Genomic DNA, 17,624 nt, shown 5'->3' on the forward strand with positions numbered 1-17,624 from the left:
CAGACAGAAATATATTTTGCCATTTAATAACAAACACAAAAAGGCAGTTTTTTTATCTTTTGGTCGGATTTGACAACGATCTATAATTCCGAGAAGACATTGGAATGCTACAATCAATTTTGCCTTGAATCTTTTCCTAAAGATGCGAATTCTCAAAACTGGCCTGAGCAGCGCGTTATCGGAGTCATTGGGTAATATTAAAAGAAATCTTGTTGAAAAGTAACAAACCAGCAAAATATGAATAAAATTTAGAAAAAAATAGATTGCGGTATCGAAAAAAATCACTAAATGATCCAGGCCATGATTTTATTTACTATAAAAGTTAAATTACTTTCTAAGTGTTCTTTGAAATTTGTACAAACAGATTAAAAACTTTAAATGATATCGTAAACTTGATTATAAAAAATTGGAATTAATTTGTAAAGAATTTCTTGAGTTATTTTTAAGAACTCCCGACAGGAAAGTTTTGAATCCAACAGATGAATCAAATCTAACAAATAAAACAATAGTGACAGCAACGTCAGCAAAAGTCAAGTGTACTAAAGTGCCGTACCCTTATACTAAAATGTGACATCTTAACTTAACCCGTAAAACTTTTCGATAACTCGACATCATGACAAAAATATAACGTTTTTAATGCTTTTTTAATTAAGTTTTATTTTAATTATCCATTAGTTTGCATATTATGTTTTGAGCCCCTGACTGTTTTAGTTATTTCTTTTAATTTTCTATAATTTGCAGAAGTCTTATTTTATGTTAAAACATAGAGTAAGAAAAGAAAAAAAAGGAGTTAGGGTGATCACCATAAAGTGCGGCCGGATAACTCAGTTTGTTTGAGCGTCAAACAAAAAGTATTTAAACCTGGACTGTTGCACAATAGACGTTTAAATCCGTACACCGCCTTCTTAGAGCTTTAGTAGTACTTTGGTACGCAAAAATATTGTTCAATAGCTGACACTTCTTTAAATTAGTCTTTATGACTTTTTGGTATGCCAAAAACAACATTCCTTGCCATGCCACTTCCATCTAATACACTCTAGAACTTTTCTGCTATTACAGTTAACAAGTCAGCTTTAGAGAGCAAGAGTATCGAACTTGGAATTGATTGTCAGAGACTGTCAAGTTATTACACGTAAGATGAGATAATAAAAGTTTGATAATTAAAGACTCAAAGACCATGCTAATAATAGAAAGAAGATTGATTAGACTAAATTAAAAGAGGTCAGAGTGTTCATCAGAGTTTTTTATTTTATAACTGGAACTATATATATAACTGTGAGACATTCTCTAGCAGTCACACAAACAAAATTCAGTTAAGCGCTTAATTAATAGTTTAGAGAGTATTTGTTTCGGAAAACTCTTTTGTAAGACTTTTACAGGAAGTTATCAGGACCTCAAGCAAAAGAAGAGTATAAAAAAAAACAAAAAACTTTAGTATCCGTAGTGATTAGGATGAAAAAACTGTTTAAAAAACATATACTTTTCTTTTATTCACAGCTACCTTAATTATGGGAATATTGCTTGGTGCAGCACCAACGCCACCAAAATAAAAAAGTTACTCAGTAGACAAAAACATGCTGTACGAATTATTTCAAACGTAAATAGTTTAACGCCCTCAAAAAGTTTATTTAATAAACTAAATATACTCAATGTTTATCAACAAAACATTTATCACTTTTATATACAAAATTGATAATAAATTGACACCTCTAATATTTAATACCCTTTTTTAACATAATAAATCATGTTTACTCTACTAGATTTTCAAATCAGTACTACATTCAACCCAAAACCTATTATGCGGCCACCAAATTCTCTATTGCATATAGAGGATCCAAATTATTGAATTCTAAATTTAATAACTACATTAACGGGTGATGCGGAAGTTATCGGACAAAATAAAAACGTCAATAACTTATTTATAAATAAAAAAACAAACTACTATTATATTTTTTTTAAATAAAGCATTTATCTTTTAATAAAAATATATTATTTTTATATGAAAAAACACCACCATCTGCAATTGATCTCAATTTTGCTCTGACGCCTTTCATATGCAACTGTAAAAAGTTTAAATCAATTTCTTGTAGTTTTACTTTAATGCGATCAATCAAAACTTGCTCTGTTGAAGCTTGCCAATCTCCCTCGTAAACCTTCTGTGCCAAATGTCCCCAAAAATTTTCAATTGGTCGTGCTTGAGGCACATTTGGGGATTGGATTCTTTATCAACGTAATAAACATATTGGTCCATCCAATTTAGAGAATCTTTAGAATAATGAGAACTTGCTAAATATGGCCAAAATAAATAGTTAATGTCTCCATGATACTTGTGAATAAATGAAAGAAGTCGTTTTTCTAAGCATTCATTAATATAGATTGATGAATTGATCGCTACAGCCTTGGAAGTGCGAAACAATGGCTCGGACATACCACGGTCAGATATGGCTATCCACATTAATAATTTTTTTGGAAATTTCTCTTTTCCTATAAAACGAACACTTTCTGGGCATGTCTTTTTGTTGTTTGTATAGTATCCAGAATTTCCAGGCATGTTGTCCCCTGCAAAATAAAAGTATTTTTCGTCATCGATGACTAGTAGCTATTTTGAGTTATAGAGTTGGTTAACTAGTTTCCTGCTTCTTTTCTTTGCCTTTATTTGTTGTTCTATAGTGTATTTTGGAGTCTTTTCACGTTTTCTATATTTAATATTCATTTTTTTTAACTGAGAACCAATTGTTGATTGATTTACACCGAATTTAATACCTATTTTTCTCTGACTGACCCCTTTTCGATTGTTGACAAGTCTCGTTAAATCGGCTTTCTTTTCTCTAGTCCAGGATGTTGGACGACCAGGGTGCTTTTTATCAGAAAACGATTGAACGGTTTCAAGTCTTTTTAGGTTATCATATATTGTACTTCGAGCAAATCCTTCGTTTTCAAAATGATTTACGATTTATTTATTTTTTTTATATTAGGTTTATTTACAAAAAACATTTTTAGTCGCTTTCGAAAAGATTCTCGTTCAGCTGCATTTAACCTCATTTTAAATAATTGTGTTTCAAATAATAAAGTTTATATTTTATAGAACGTTTATGCCTACGCATAAAACCGCAAAAACTAATTATTATGCTCAAATAATGAAATAAGGATTTGTCCGATAACTTCCGCATCACCCGTTAAAACTACTACTTCTTTTCATACATTTAAAATAAAACTTAAACAAAAACTTCTTACTATTGACAATGATTAAGTTGTTTCTAAATATCTTAGATAACCTTAGTCTCTTTTATTTATTTGCTTAATTATTTTATTTTTATTTTTTATGTTTATATATTTTTTTTATACGTACGTTTTTCTTTGTTTTTTTTCTTTTAACTTTATTTTTATCTTATTTTATATTATTATTATTTTTTTTTTTTTTTGTTTTTTTATTATTTATTTATTCATTTACTTGTTTTTTCCCCTTATGTTAACAAGCCGCCTCGTTTACTTTTTTCTGTTCTTGTTATTATTAACTTAAACAGTGTAAAAAATAACTCTTAATCCTATACTATTTTAATTATTGATTAATTGCTTTAACAAATGGTTTTTTTTATAACTTTTTTTTTCAAATCAACTCTTATACTCAATTTTGTTTTTAGTACATTTTGAGGTTTTTATTGTCTTTTATTAATTTTAGTCATATTTATTTGTTTTTGTTTTTTTGTTTTTAGGCTTTTTTCAATTAAATAAAAAAAATATATTTCAATTAATTTTTGACGGTATAAAAAATTTATCTTATAAATTAACTGCTTGTAATGTGAAAATACGATGTAAACTACGGGGTTAATAAGAGTACTGTTGTCTTCTTTTTGCCCCGGCCAATGTAAATATTTATTTATAGATTTTGGTATTGTAGCAATATTTAAACGGAGAAATATATATAAAAAAAAATTAAAAAAATGAAACTTAGTGTCAGACACTCTACCTTAAAGTGAAAACCATGCAGTAGAACGAGGCTTGACTCAAAACCGACTAGAAAGTATAAAAAATTTAATTTCAAGGAGAGACGAAAGATATCAGCCCAAGAACTGTCACGAAAGAAATTGCAAATGAAATCCCACTCATCTTTAAGATAGTAAAAAGTGCGGTTATAGGAAGAGTCTGAAAAAGAAGAAAGAGTTTTTTATTTATGAAGCTTTTTTTACACCTGATGCAAATATATATATATTTTTTTGTATATACAAGAAAGAAAAAATATGTCCGTAGAATGAAGAAGACAGTAAAATCTAGTCAACAAGCACTGTTTTTGCATATACAATATAAAATATAAACTTTTCTATTTACAATGATCTTTATAAAATAAAGAATTAAACAGACATGAGATCAAAGAATATGAAGATGACAATACGTTATTGCAATCCTTTGATAGAGCCCCCATATATACTTTCAATAGATATAGATACTATATTAATAACCTTAATGGGCATAAAACTTCTGCGCTGATCAGTAAATCAAATAAAGATAGAAAAAAAAGGAATCAAATAACCTCATGAAGTTACTCTGATCACAAACGAGTTACTCAAGCACAAACGAGTCTCAAACTTAAAAAAAAATTTTTTGGTTTGAAACTTTAATGAACTTAATGACTTTGCTATGCATTGAAATCCTTTTGATAAATTTCATATATTTGAACCTCGATATCCAATGCTATATTCAGTATATTTATTAAAGTTTTGAGGCAGTTTATATGCGTTGCTTATATTTGCTTTTAGGTAATAGTTTTAATTTCTATTTATTTCAAACTTGTTATTAAGGATTTGAGGAGAGAGATTATTGTTGACTCGATACATAAATATTAAATGCTGATATTTTATTTCAAAAATATCCATCATTTTCATATTATTCATTATAGGTTTAGCGTGCTCACGCTTATTGTTAGAGTAAATGATTCTGCACGCATGTTTGTGTAAGCTATAAAGTTTTTTAAGTTTTGATGGTTGCGTACTTCCCCATGATATACTTGCATAACTGATGAAGCAATGAATTAATCCAAAATTATAATAGTTTTAGACTTTGTTTATTGATATACGAACAAAATCGATACATCATACTAGTTATATCGGTGATTTTAGATTGAATATATCTTATTTTAGGAAGCCAGGATAAATTCTCATCAACAAAAATTCCTAAGAATCTTATACAAGCTTGTTTTTTAACTAAATTATCATTTAAGATAAGGTCAGGCAACTTAAGAGAAAGGTTTTCTTCTTGTGTCTTTTATGAAATAATATGTAGTTTGTTTTCTCTGAATTAAGCGCGAGTTTATTAACCCTAAACCAATTATTTACTTTCGTATTCATATAAATGTATAATATATAATATAAATATGATAAATTTAGGTTCCATATACATTGCAATTAAAAAACGTTTTTATCTACGCTATGGAAACGTTTTTATCTACGCTATGGAAACTTTACCATTTAATTCATACTCGCGGAACATTGGTACACTTATTGAATTAATAAATTCGGTTCAATATATATTTGATTGATGCAAGGGGTTCGCAAATGGCGGATGTGTCTATCTAACAGTTGATAGGAGGGAGAAAAATAAAGGAAAAGAACAAAGAAATTATTTGAATAAAAAGAATAAAATTTATCAATATAAAAGTAAATAAAGGCATTAGCAAATTATATATAAAAGTCAAAAGTAAATTTCTAATCGTTTGTATAAAAAAAATTGCTTAAGTTATAAATTATTCAATAAATAAGTAACGATTTAAATAAAGTGTTTGAATTAAATACAGCGGTATATACCTGCTTACAGATAATTCAAATAAGAAGAATAATAAATAAAGAAGTATAAGAATTTACGGTTATATTTGAAGTTGTATTAACATTTTTATTTATTTTTACTGTTTTTTCTCTTCCTTTTTTTTTAGCTCATACAATTTATTTTATCTTTTAAATTTCTATTTTTTCGTATTATTAAGTACATCATTATCAGCTATATAATTGTGTATTTTATTATTAAATGTTAGTCATATTTATAGTATCTATATTTTATTATACATTATCACTACTACTTTTATTATTACTGTCACTATTGTTATTACTATTGCTATTTTTATGATTGTTATTATTATTGTTGTTATTGTTATCTGTTATTATTGTTATATTGTTAATATTTTTATCATAAACTTCATCATTGTTATATTATCGTATAGTTACTAATACTGTTATATTGTTTCTGTTGTAATAATCTTATTGATATCAATATCTTTATTTCTAAACAAATTTCTACTTATTATGTCTAAACTCTGCAAAATTTGTGATAAAATTATTCGCGCTTATCATCATTAACTTCAATTCAGCCACTGCTTTAGTACAATCCACAGGAAATGTATTTCTTTGAATAATAATGATTTTAGTTTATTAAAAAACACTTCCATAAATTATTGGCTCTGTATTACATGCTGCCACAGTATTTTTCTTTTTAGTTCTTTATCGGACAATATATTACACCCTAATGATCTGCCAAATGGCTTTTCCCTCTTTCCTTGCTCCAGAGAATCTGATACTTTTAGTTAACTTAATAATTACTTTACTTATCAGCTAAATAACAACGACGATGATGATACGAACATAGTTGAGAACCCAATCAATTGTAAATACAGAAACTAAGCTTAAATCTGATGTACTCCCAACAACTCCAATAAATCTTCGTGGATATGTTTATGAACATACTCCAACAAAAACTTCATATGGAGGTGCTCTACTTTATTTTTCTAATAAAATAATTTATAAATCTAGAAATCATTTACTTATGTATAAACCCCAATTCTTAGAGTCTGTGTTTGTTGAAATCATTTTTCCTACAAAGTCTAATATCATAGTAGGCTTATCGCCATCCTAACATGGATATTAATGAATTTATTGTTTCATATTTAGTTATTCTATTTGAAAAACTTGCTGCTAAAAAAAATAAAACTTTATAATGGGTGATTTTAATATAGATCTTATAAAAACAAACTCAGATCATTCAATCTCGGAGTATTTGAACACCATTGCTTCAAACAACTTTCTTCCTTTTATATCTTTTCCGACAAGAATTACCAACCACTCAAGTACTTTTATTGATAGTATATTTTCTAATTTAACTTCAAAAGATATTTTTTCCAGCAATCTAACTATTAGAATATCGGGTCATTTGCCACAGTTTCAAATTTATTCATCTTTTAAAAAAAGAAATATTAATTCTCGTAAAAGCAATATTCTACTTCGAAACTTCAAAAAATTAAATAGTGAAGAATTCAGGAATGATTACTTGAAAATCAACTGGGATAAAGTAATCAAAGTTTCCAATAGTAATACAAATAAATCATATGAAGATTTCTTCACTACCTTTAACTCTCTTCTAGACAAACACGTACCGCTAAAAAAACTAAGTAATCATGGCTTAACTCGGAGCCTTAAACCATGGGTTACTTCAGCAATTTTAACCTCGATAAAAAAACGAAACAATATATTTAAGAAGTTCCTTTAAAAAAAATATTCATGACAAACTAATTCTTGAAAAAACTTACAAAACCTATATAAATTTACTTGTAACACTTATTCGAAGAAGCCAAAAAAACACTTTCTAACTTCTTTACTACCAATAGCAATAGTTTGAGAGCTTCGTGGAAGGGTATTAGAACTCTTTTGAATATAGATTCGAATGATATCTCATATCCCTCTTGTATATCTTCAAGCAACACCATTATAAATGATCCAGTTAAAATCTTGGAAATTTTCAACTCCTTTTTTGTTTCAATCCCCGAAGAACTATAAAAAACTATTGATTCATCCCATACTGACTTCCATAAGTATTTAAAAACATCAAATCTTGACTCTCTTTTCATTAAACCTACTGAAAAAAATCATATAACATGAGTTATTCTTTCTCTAAATGATGGCAAGGTTTAAGGTCCAAACAGCGTTCCAACCTTTATTCTAAAACTTCTTGCTAATGATATCTCTTTCAGTACTTTATAAACTATTTAATCTCTCATTCGCTACTGGTCTATTCCCTAATATTTTAAAAACTGCATCCGTTAAACCAATCCATAAAAAGGACTCAAAACTTGACTGCAATAACTATAGACCAATATCATTATTATCAAATATTAGCAAAATTCTCGAAAAATTAATGTATTTTCGTATCTACCACTTTCTTGATACTTTTAAGTGTCTCTACAGTCGTCAGTTTGGAATTCGTTTAAAACATTCTACTTCCCATGCACTTATTAGCATTACTGAAATGATTCGTGGGCAATTGATAGTGGTTTTTTTGCTTGTGGTGTCTTTATTGATCTCTAAAAAGCATTTTATACAGTGGTGGCTCAAAAAATTAGAACCGCCCTAAATTCTTCATAAAATACGTATTTGAAATACCAAATTGTTTGTAGTTATTTGATTTCAATTAGTAAATGTCACAAATATGCATTACGCCACACCTTGGCATTATTTTATCATAGTGGCAACACATTTTATTGCATTGTAATGAAGTTAGTAGCATTTGAGTTATTAACGGTAGTTTTTTGAATACACGTGGATTTTTGACAGCAATATTTAGTCCTAGAACAAATTTCTTTTATTTTCATATTTTTCACTGAAAATTATTTTTTTTTTTTTCTGAACAAAGGTAAGTGCTTCTTCTATTTGAACGTTTAAAAAATCTAATATTTTTTTGTCTCTATTTATTTTATTTTTCAACATAACCTAACCTTTTTTTTTTGTTATCTTTAAAGCAATGGGAAAACAAAAGGATATTTCACCAACTCTAATTGGACTGATTCAGGGTCTTATATTGGCTGGAAATAGCTCCAATAGACAAATAGCAAAGAATGCAAAGGTTTCTAGGGCAACAGTCGATAGAATTAAGGAAAAAATGGGGAAAAATGAACCATTGTTGTCAGAAAAGAGGAAAAACTGTGGCAGACATCGAGTGACAACCCCACGTACAGAGAAAAAAATAAGAGATATAGTGGTGGAAAATAGGAGAAAATCAAAAAAAGTCCTTAAAGAAATCCTTAATGAACAAGGAATATCAATTTCTTTGGGGACTCTTTGTAGAAGATTGGCAGAACAGGGCTTCAAAGCTTGTAGACTTCCAATCAGACCCAAGCTCACTGAAGCCATGAAAGAAAAGCGCCTACAATGGGCAAAAAATTATTTACACTTTACTATTGATGATTGGAAAAAGGTATATTTGAAAAAAATCATTCTTATAAACTGAATTCTTTTACATATTTTGGCTACTTATTAAAAAAATGGTGTTTTTTAATTTTTATAACTTTGACTTTTAAGGTTTGCTTCTCAGACGAATTTACTATAGAGATCATGATGGATAAAACCAATTTTGTAAGAAGAAGAGAAGGCGAAAAGTTTAATGAGGACTGTAAAGAGTAAAACACCCACTCAAAATAATGGTGTGGGCTGTTATAAGTGGCCAGGAAACAGGAAGGCTGTATATTGTACAAAATACGATGCGCCAGGATTAGTACATTAAAGTTCTCGAGGAACGTCTCATACCTCAGGCAAAGGAGTGGTTTCAAGATGGAAAATTTATTTTCCAACATGATTCGGCTCCATGCCATAAAGCAAAAAGCGTATCTAAGTATTTAGATAACAAAAAATTACTGTTTTGCCCTGGCCAGGAAATTCACCAGACCTAAATCCAATAGAAAATTTATGGGAACTTTTAAAGCGGGAAATGTCAAAATTTTGGTAACCAATAAACAAAAATTAATTGAAAGATTAATTGAAGTATGGCACCATAACGAAAACATTCAAAAACAGTGCTTAAATTTGATAGAGAGCATGCCAAGGAGAGTTGCAGCAGTCATCACAGCTAAAGGTGGTCATACAAAATATTGATGTCGATGTAGATGTTAAAGTGTATTTTTTTTTTTTTTTTTTGTAATAAAACATATAAAAGTTATCACCGTTTTTTTTCTAAAATACCTAAATGTTCATGAACCAATTAATTTAGAAATTCAATGTATGCCGAAATCGGTGATTTTGGCACCTAAACCTTAAAAATGTGGAAATTTTATGGTAGCTCTAATTTTTTGAGCCACGACTGTACAGTTGACCGTAAGATTTTAATTGAAAAATTGTATCACTATGGTATACGGGGTATTGCTAATGATTTGTTTTCATCCTATATTAACAATTGTACTCAGTTTGTCTCGATTAATGGATTTTAATCCACAAGTAAAGTTATTAAGTATCGTGTCCCACAGGGTTCTGTTCTCGGGCCTTTCCTGTTTTTAGTATATGCTAACGATCTGCCTCACTCTATAAATAATTTGATTGTTCACCATTTAGCTGACAATACTAATCTTCTATGCTTAAATAAATTACTCACACAGCTTTGTAAAAAAGTTAATTCAGATCTCCATTATTTTCGTCATTGGTTAAACCTGGCATTGTACTATCAACTAATTCAATTAAATAAAAAACTCTCACGTGCAAGTAGTATGTTGTCATTAGTACGACACTATGTTCCCCAACATATTCTAATATCAATTTACTATTCCTTGTTCTCCTTGCATCTAAGTTATTGTTGCACTGTGTGGGGTCAAAAAGGTAGTTTTCTATTACATCGTATAAACAGTTTACAACGCACTTCCATAAGAATTATGACATTTTCTCCTTTACGATCCAATATCCAAAATAGGTTTACTGAATTAAAAATTTTAAAATTTCAAGATCTTGTTAAGCTTTATAATTGTCTCTTTAAGTTTGATTTTCTTCAAAATAAACTTCCAAATTCGCCTAATAATTTTTTTATTAAAACAAGTGACACACACAAATATTACACTCGAAATACTGAAAATTTTAACTTGTACACTTCCTTTTTCAACACTATCAAATATGGCAAGCTCTCTATAAAACATCAATGTATTTCTTACTGGAACCAAATAATACCATTAAAAAAAAAAAGATTTTAAATAAAATCCCTTTTATCACTACATATTTATTAGTACTTTATTTTCCTGTTTATTTTTTTTATTTTTCTCTTTATTTTATTTAAATTCTTTTTTTTTTATTTATATTTTTTTTTTTTTTTTTTTTTTAGTATTTGTTTTTTTTAGCTGTTACTCCATTGACTAGTTTTTAACTATATGAGTGACACCTAACATTATTTATGTGAGTTTATAATATATTATTGTAAATTTTCATATTTTGTGGTTAAATAAATGGATCAAAAAATAATAATAATAATAAAATATCGGTACAGTCATATCTTCGGATAAGAAGTTTTCTAATCATAATTCTTTCATTGCAATGAAAGAACAGTGCGTTTGCAACCCGAAGTTGCAATGAAAGAACAGTGCATTTGCAACCCAAGCGTTTTATTTCAAAACATTTTTATTAGTATTAGCATTTAAAAGTTTTATTTTTATATCAAACTTTAGGCTTTTTTTACTTGACAAGGTTCGATGACTTTAAAATTGACGGAATGGTTTAAAAATAGCTAATTTCTTTTTGAGTGGCTTTGATATTTGATAATTGAATATTTGATAATTAAAAATAGCTAATTTCTTTTTGAGTGGCTTTTGATTTTGATATTTGATGTTATTTAGCTATAAACATAAAAAAATATATAAAAAGTATGAAAGAAAAAGTAGTAATATGTAGCATAGTAATAAAATAAATTATTACCAAGATAAATTGTGAATTACCGAAAATAAAAAACGATTTATAATTTAATAATAAATAACCTTGAAATATGTAATCTAAATATTTTATATCTTGAAATATGTAATCTAAATACTTTCTTCGTTTCGGTGGTAGGTCTTCGCAAAAGGCGGTCGCGTTTTTTTTAATGGTAAAAGAGAAAAAGAAAAAAAAAAGAAAAATTTAAATAATAAAGATAAAACCAAATTACAATGACAAGAAAGTAATTATTTATTTTATATGCATAAATGATTCGATAACAATCTTAAAAATCATCTTTAAACTAACGCACATAAAAATCATCTTTAAACTAACGCACATCTTTAACAAAAGTCACATAAAAAAAAAAAGGAAAAAAGAACTTCGAATTAAAAAAAAAGAAAAAAGAACACTTAATAAACTTAAATAAAGATAAAAAAAAGAAAACAAAAGAACGAAAGTGAAGTAAACAAATAAAATTAAAATTGAAATTAAAAAGTAAAGGAATGAAAAAAAAGAAGAATTAAGTAAACTAAGAAAAAAGAAAGAAGAAAGAAGAAATAGCAATAGTTGAACAAGAAGATTGTAGCGAAATTTAAGAAGAATTTAGTTTGTTTATTTTATAATACGCTTTTAATTTAATGTAATTATTCTTTACTTTGTATTGTTTATTTTTCATTATTATTATTATTTTTTTAATTTATTGTTTATTGTTATATATACTTTTTAGTATTATTTATTATTATATTTAACTAATTATAACTTATTTTTAATATATATTTACGTTATTCTTCCCTAACTTTAATAATAGTACATTTTTTCATTATTTATTTTAATTGTTAAATAAATATTATTTTTATTTTATTATTTATTAATTGAATTATATTTATAATATTAATAAATACTATTATTATTTTTAATATTTTTGGTCATATTGCTGTTCATATTACTGTTTGTTTCCTTATTTCACTTCACTCAATCATTTTATTTTATAAGCTGTACTACTTAAATGTCTACTCACTGCAAAGATTGTTTCAAGAAAATTAATACAAACCATCACTACCTTCAATGTAATCATTGCCTCAACCTTTTTTTTCATAAAAAATCCTGTCGTCTGTATGATATGGAATTTAGGATATTGAAAAACTCTAAAACATCTTGGTTTTGTATTTCATGTAGAAAATATATTTTTCCATTTAATTCTTTATCTGATAAGGAGCTGCGTCTGCAAACAATAAATGATAAAGTGATTCATATTAATGAACTCTCAAACAACATATCATCTTTTCCAAACACCAGAGAGTCTAATCTTAATAATGAACTTAATGACTTCATTTCCCATCAACTTAATAACAACAATGACAATGACATAAACCTCGAAGAAAAACCTATTAATTGTAAATACATGGACATAGAATCAGAGGCTGCCTTTGAACTTTGGAGGCCCTAGGCAAGATCAAAATGTGAGGCCCCCCTGAAATGAAAAAAAAAAATTTTTTAATTATTTTTATTAAATTATTATTATAGTCATGACTTCATTGAAACTTGACTTTACGAGCTTTAATTTAGCTTTAATTTCAACTAATGCACTAATATCTATGTTCTTTAACTCGTCAATTTCAATTGATATCTCAGCTAAGCCTGTAAGTCTGCACTGTGACATATTTGACCTTAAGTAGGTTTTAATTAATTTAAGTTTTGAGAAACTTCTTTCTGCGGAAGCAACATTGAGTGACAATGTCAATAAAATTCGCAATGCTATAACTAAATTTGGAAAAGATTGTTCGTAGTGATTTTCTAAAATAAACTTGATCAGTGCCTTAGGGAGCAATTTTCCTGGAACCATACTGGATATTGCTTTGATTTCATTAAATAATTGATTTGAAATCACATCTGAATGTCCATCTTCAGTTAAGGCAACCTCTAAATCCTTGCTATGTTTCTTAAGTGCTTCAGTATTTTGAGTGACTTCTGGAATTTTATACAAGAATCCAAAAAGCTCAGAAATTTCTTTCAGTTGATTAAATCGACTTGTTAAAGATGATAGCACTTGATCTACCAGTACATTAAAAACTTCCACCACATACTGTGTTTCTGGATTTAAAATTGGTTCATCTACAGATTCATAGGAAAAAAGAGTTTTTTTCTTTCGGGGACGAACTGTGTTTTCAGCTTCAAACTGAGGACTTACTTCTAATTCTTCTGCAATTTCCTTAGCAAAAAGTTTACATCCTTAATTCCTTTATCACAAAAAGCAATTAAAATACTTGAGTAGTTGGTCAAATTCGGTTTGTTCTTTTGATAGATCATAGTCTGGAGACTGCATTTTTTTGCTGACCAAATTTACTTGAAATAATATGTCATGCCATACACTCAAGCTTACCATGAATGTAATTTGGACATTTGCTTGGCAAGATTATTTGCCTGAAATTTGGTAGATGCATCATACTCTGAACTCTTAGCAATTTCAATTAGAACATCATAAACTTTGGAATATTCATATTTTAATGTCTTAAAGCTTTCCACTCGAGACTCCCATCGAGTATCAGACAGTGGCTTCAAAGTCAAAGTTTGCACTGATTTTATTAAAATGGCCCATTTGATATTAGAACCTGAGAAAAAGTTATAAATTTCTTGTACCAAACCAAAAAATGACACTGCTTTTGAAGAAGATTTTGCAGCATCGCGTACCATCAAATTCAAACTGTGGGCACTACATGGCACAACAAAACGCTCTAGGTTTAATGTCACTTATTCTTTTTTGCACTCCAGAATGAATCCCTTTCATGTTTGCTTCATTATCATATGATTGACCTCGACAATTTAATATATATAGATCTGCTTCTGTCAAATGTTTCAGGAAAGATTCTGTTAAAACTTCACCGGTTGTCTTATTTACATCAACAAACCCAATAAAATGCTCTTTAACTGCAAATAACTTGCAGTTGTAAAATCTAAGAACTAGGGTTGATTGTTCTTGGTTTAGTTACGTCTGTAGTGCAATCCATAATTATTGAATAATATTTTGCATTCTGACAATTTAAAATTATAGATTTCTTTATCTCTGAACCCAAAAGTTGAATAATTTGGTTTTGAATGTTTTTGTCGAGATAGGGATCACTTACTTCGTGTGATTTAATTTTTCTTAGATGCTCTTGAAGTATTGGATCAAATTTTGAAATCATTTCAATCAAGCCCAAAAAAATTTCATTGCCTTTAGAAAATAATTTATCAGTGTGTCCTAGGAATGCTAAATTGTGAGAGGCAAGAAATTTTATAACTGAAATTATTCTCTTCAAAATGTTTTGCCAATACTCCACTTCTAATTTGATTTTTTTTTTAAGTTGCAGTCAATGACAGTCTCGTTTTTCTACATTTCCATCCACTTTATAAAGCATTCCTTGTGGTTTACGGACTTCTCATGGTCCTTGAGATCTGATGTTATATGTTTCCAATCAGAATATCCATTTTCAGTTAATTTTGTGCTCTTTTTTCCGATAGAAAATATTTTGCAAGGAAAACAAAATATACTGTTTGAATGCTTGGAATAAACTAACCATTTTCTTTCATAGGTTTCTCCATTTGGAAAATGTCCTTTATAATACATCACAGAGAATTTTCGTCCATGGTCATCTTTTGGAAAATCTTCCTCCTTCAGTTTTATAGGACCTTGTTGAACCAGAATTTCTCTAAATGAATTCATTAAGATTTTGGGCCAAAGAGCAGGATCCTCAATTCTGAAATGCAACAATTAAGGAAATTAGAATTGGATCTTTTATAAGAGAAGAAAGATTTATGCAGTAGAGTCTCGATTATCTGACTAATACGGGACCAAGGGGTATCGGATAAGAGAAAAAATTGTCGGAGAACAAGGATATGGAGAATGAAAAAAAAAAAATTTATATGCATTATTAGGTTACAGTTCTTAATGTGATTGTGCGTATTTATATTATTTAAATAACGCGAAACAAGACAAAAATATGCAAAATATCAATAGAAACTATGAAAAGGTAAATTAATAAATAAAAAAAAAAAAAAATGGGAAAAAAAAATTCTTTTCGGATAACCGAGTGACGGATAATAGGGACTGTACTGTTTTCATACAAAAATAATTTCCTACTTACTGTGATGTTGATGGAAACGTAATATTTTCTTCAACAAGATTATTTTCTGGAACATAGAGGGGCTGTTGATCATCTTCGGGTTGAGGGCCATAAATCCCATTATCATCTTCTTCAAGCTGTATAGGACCTGGATTGTCTTCTCCATGATGATGAGGTAGTGTATCTGGATCTTCTTCAAGCTGCATTGGACCTGGATCATCTTCTCCAAGATGATGAGGTAGGGTATCTGGATCATCTTCAAGCGCAGGAAGATTGTCAAGATCATCTTGAGGTTGTGGATCTTCAAGATGAGGGGTATCATCAGGATGAGGATGATGTGCAACTTTAGAAGTAGCAATCTCTTTAGTATTTGCATCACTCAGTGGCTTAAGGTGACGCAAAATTATATTCTTCTGAGTGCCGAGGTATTTTCTTCCTCGAGTTTTCTTTTTCCCTTATTATGACCAGATTCAAACTTTCTCCCAGTCATAATTACTGTCTGATGAGTTTTGATGTAGCAAGCAATTTCCATTGCGCCAACAAGGATGGAGAAACAAAACAGAACTGACTAAATGAAAGTAAAAAAGCCAAAGTACTTTGGGAAAACGAGTATATCCATAGTTATAGTATATTTATTCCGGTTGGTATGCTTTTCTCATTCAAATTGTTCAAATGTTCAAAATTCGCAAATACAAAGAAAAAATTTTGGCAGACATGTAAAAATATTAATATTTTTATTAAAAAATATATATTTAAATTTTAAAATATATATTTAAATTTTAAAATTACGAGGCCCTAAAAATCTTGAGGCCCCGGCAATATCCAGAATGCACCCCCCCCCCCCCCTCCTTCAAAGGCAGCCTCTGCATAGAATGTTTAACTCTGCCAACATCCAAAATAATTTTTCTCTTTTTCATTTAAATATTGCTTCTCTTATTAAAAATTTTGACGAATTAAACTCACTTTTATCTCTTATTAACCATGAGTTCAGTATTATTAGCATAACTAAAGCTAAACTAAAAATGACATCCTACCATTAAATCTTACCGGTTATGTTTATGAGCAGACTCCAACAAAATCTTATTTTGGAGGAGCTTTACTTTATATATCTAATACATCAATTTACAAACCTCGAAACGATTTTAATATGCTTAAACCTGGGAGTTTAGGCAATATTTATAGCAAATGTAAATATTTTTTATATTAAATGTATTATATTCCTTAATATACTTTATTTTTCAAAATGGTTTCAACCACCTCTGTAGCTTATTTAGTTCCAAAGATATACGTGTTTTAATATTTTCAATTCATAGACTTTTAATGAAATATTTTCTTAAAGTATCTCGTTCAATTTTTGGCACCGAAAAAAAAAACTTTTTTATCTTTTTTTTTTTTGCGTAAAAAGTTGCGTAAACTAACTTATAATAAAATTTTATTAGAAAATAAATTGTAAATCTAAATTATTTGAACAATTTATAAGTAGAATTTTTTGGGGGGTTAACGCAGACGTACCATGAAGTAGTCAAATAACTGTATAATATGTTTGAATATGTTTTAAACCTTTTTGACACAAAATAAATTTTCAAATGTTTTAATTTATAATACGTTGAGCGTAACAAAACTTTGATGATAAATATTAACTTAAATTAATTTTATTTTTCTTTAATAAATTATCAATTGAACAACGTGGACCCAAATAAAACACGCCGAAAACGTCAAAATACGTACAAAATAAAAATAAATCTAAAATTTATTTTTACACAATCAAAAAAAGAAATTAGTCAAAGACTTGTTAATAATTTCAGTATTGTTATAGATTCAAAAAAAGATT

The 17,624-nt window shown here is 28.3% G+C and overlaps 2 protein-coding genes across 2 annotated transcripts; one reads left to right on the plus strand and one right to left on the minus strand.

Moving 5' to 3' along the window:
• Positions 1–8,634: 8,634 nt before the first annotated feature.
• LOC136080696 (uncharacterized) lies at positions 8,635–9,966 on the plus strand. The gene is made up of 2 exons (XM_065797674.1): positions 8,635–9,228; positions 9,333–9,966. The coding sequence occupies exons 1-2, from the start codon at positions 8,776–8,778 to the stop codon at positions 9,432–9,434; spliced, it is 555 nt and encodes a 184-aa protein (XP_065653746.1). The 5' UTR covers positions 8,635–8,775; the 3' UTR covers positions 9,435–9,966.
• A 3,234-nt stretch (positions 9,967–13,200) lies between these two features.
• LOC136080261 (uncharacterized) lies at positions 13,201–14,384 on the minus strand. The gene is made up of 2 exons (XM_065796876.1): positions 14,115–14,384; positions 13,201–13,902 (listed from the first exon to the last, which is right to left on the minus strand). The coding sequence occupies exons 1-2, from the start codon at positions 14,382–14,384 to the stop codon at positions 13,201–13,203; spliced, it is 972 nt and encodes a 323-aa protein (XP_065652948.1).
• Positions 14,385–17,624: the final 3,240 nt, after the last annotated feature.

This window comes from Hydra vulgaris, chromosome 05, assembly GCF_038396675.1.
Source record: "Hydra vulgaris chromosome 05, alternate assembly HydraT2T_AEP".
In the NCBI taxonomy this organism is placed as follows: domain Eukaryota; kingdom Metazoa; phylum Cnidaria; class Hydrozoa; order Anthoathecata; family Hydridae; genus Hydra; species Hydra vulgaris.

Excerpts from the sequence above, each read along its gene's own strand:
- LOC136080696 (XM_065797674.1), top strand. The coding sequence starts at position 8,776 with ATGGGAAAACAAAAGGATATTTCACCAACTCTAATTGGACTGATTCAG. Across the intron at positions 9,229-9,332 it reads CTATTGATGATTGGAAAAAG|GTTTGCTTCTCAGACGAATT; the intron begins GTATATTTGAAA and ends TTGACTTTTAAG.
- LOC136080261 (XM_065796876.1), bottom strand. The coding sequence starts at position 14,384 with ATGGTACGCGATGCTGCAAAATCTTCTTCAAAAGCAGTGTCATTTTTT. Across the intron at positions 13,903-14,114 it reads ATGCATCTACCAAATTTCAG|GAAATTGCAGAAGAATTAGA; the intron begins GCAAATAATCTT and ends CTTTTTGCTAAG.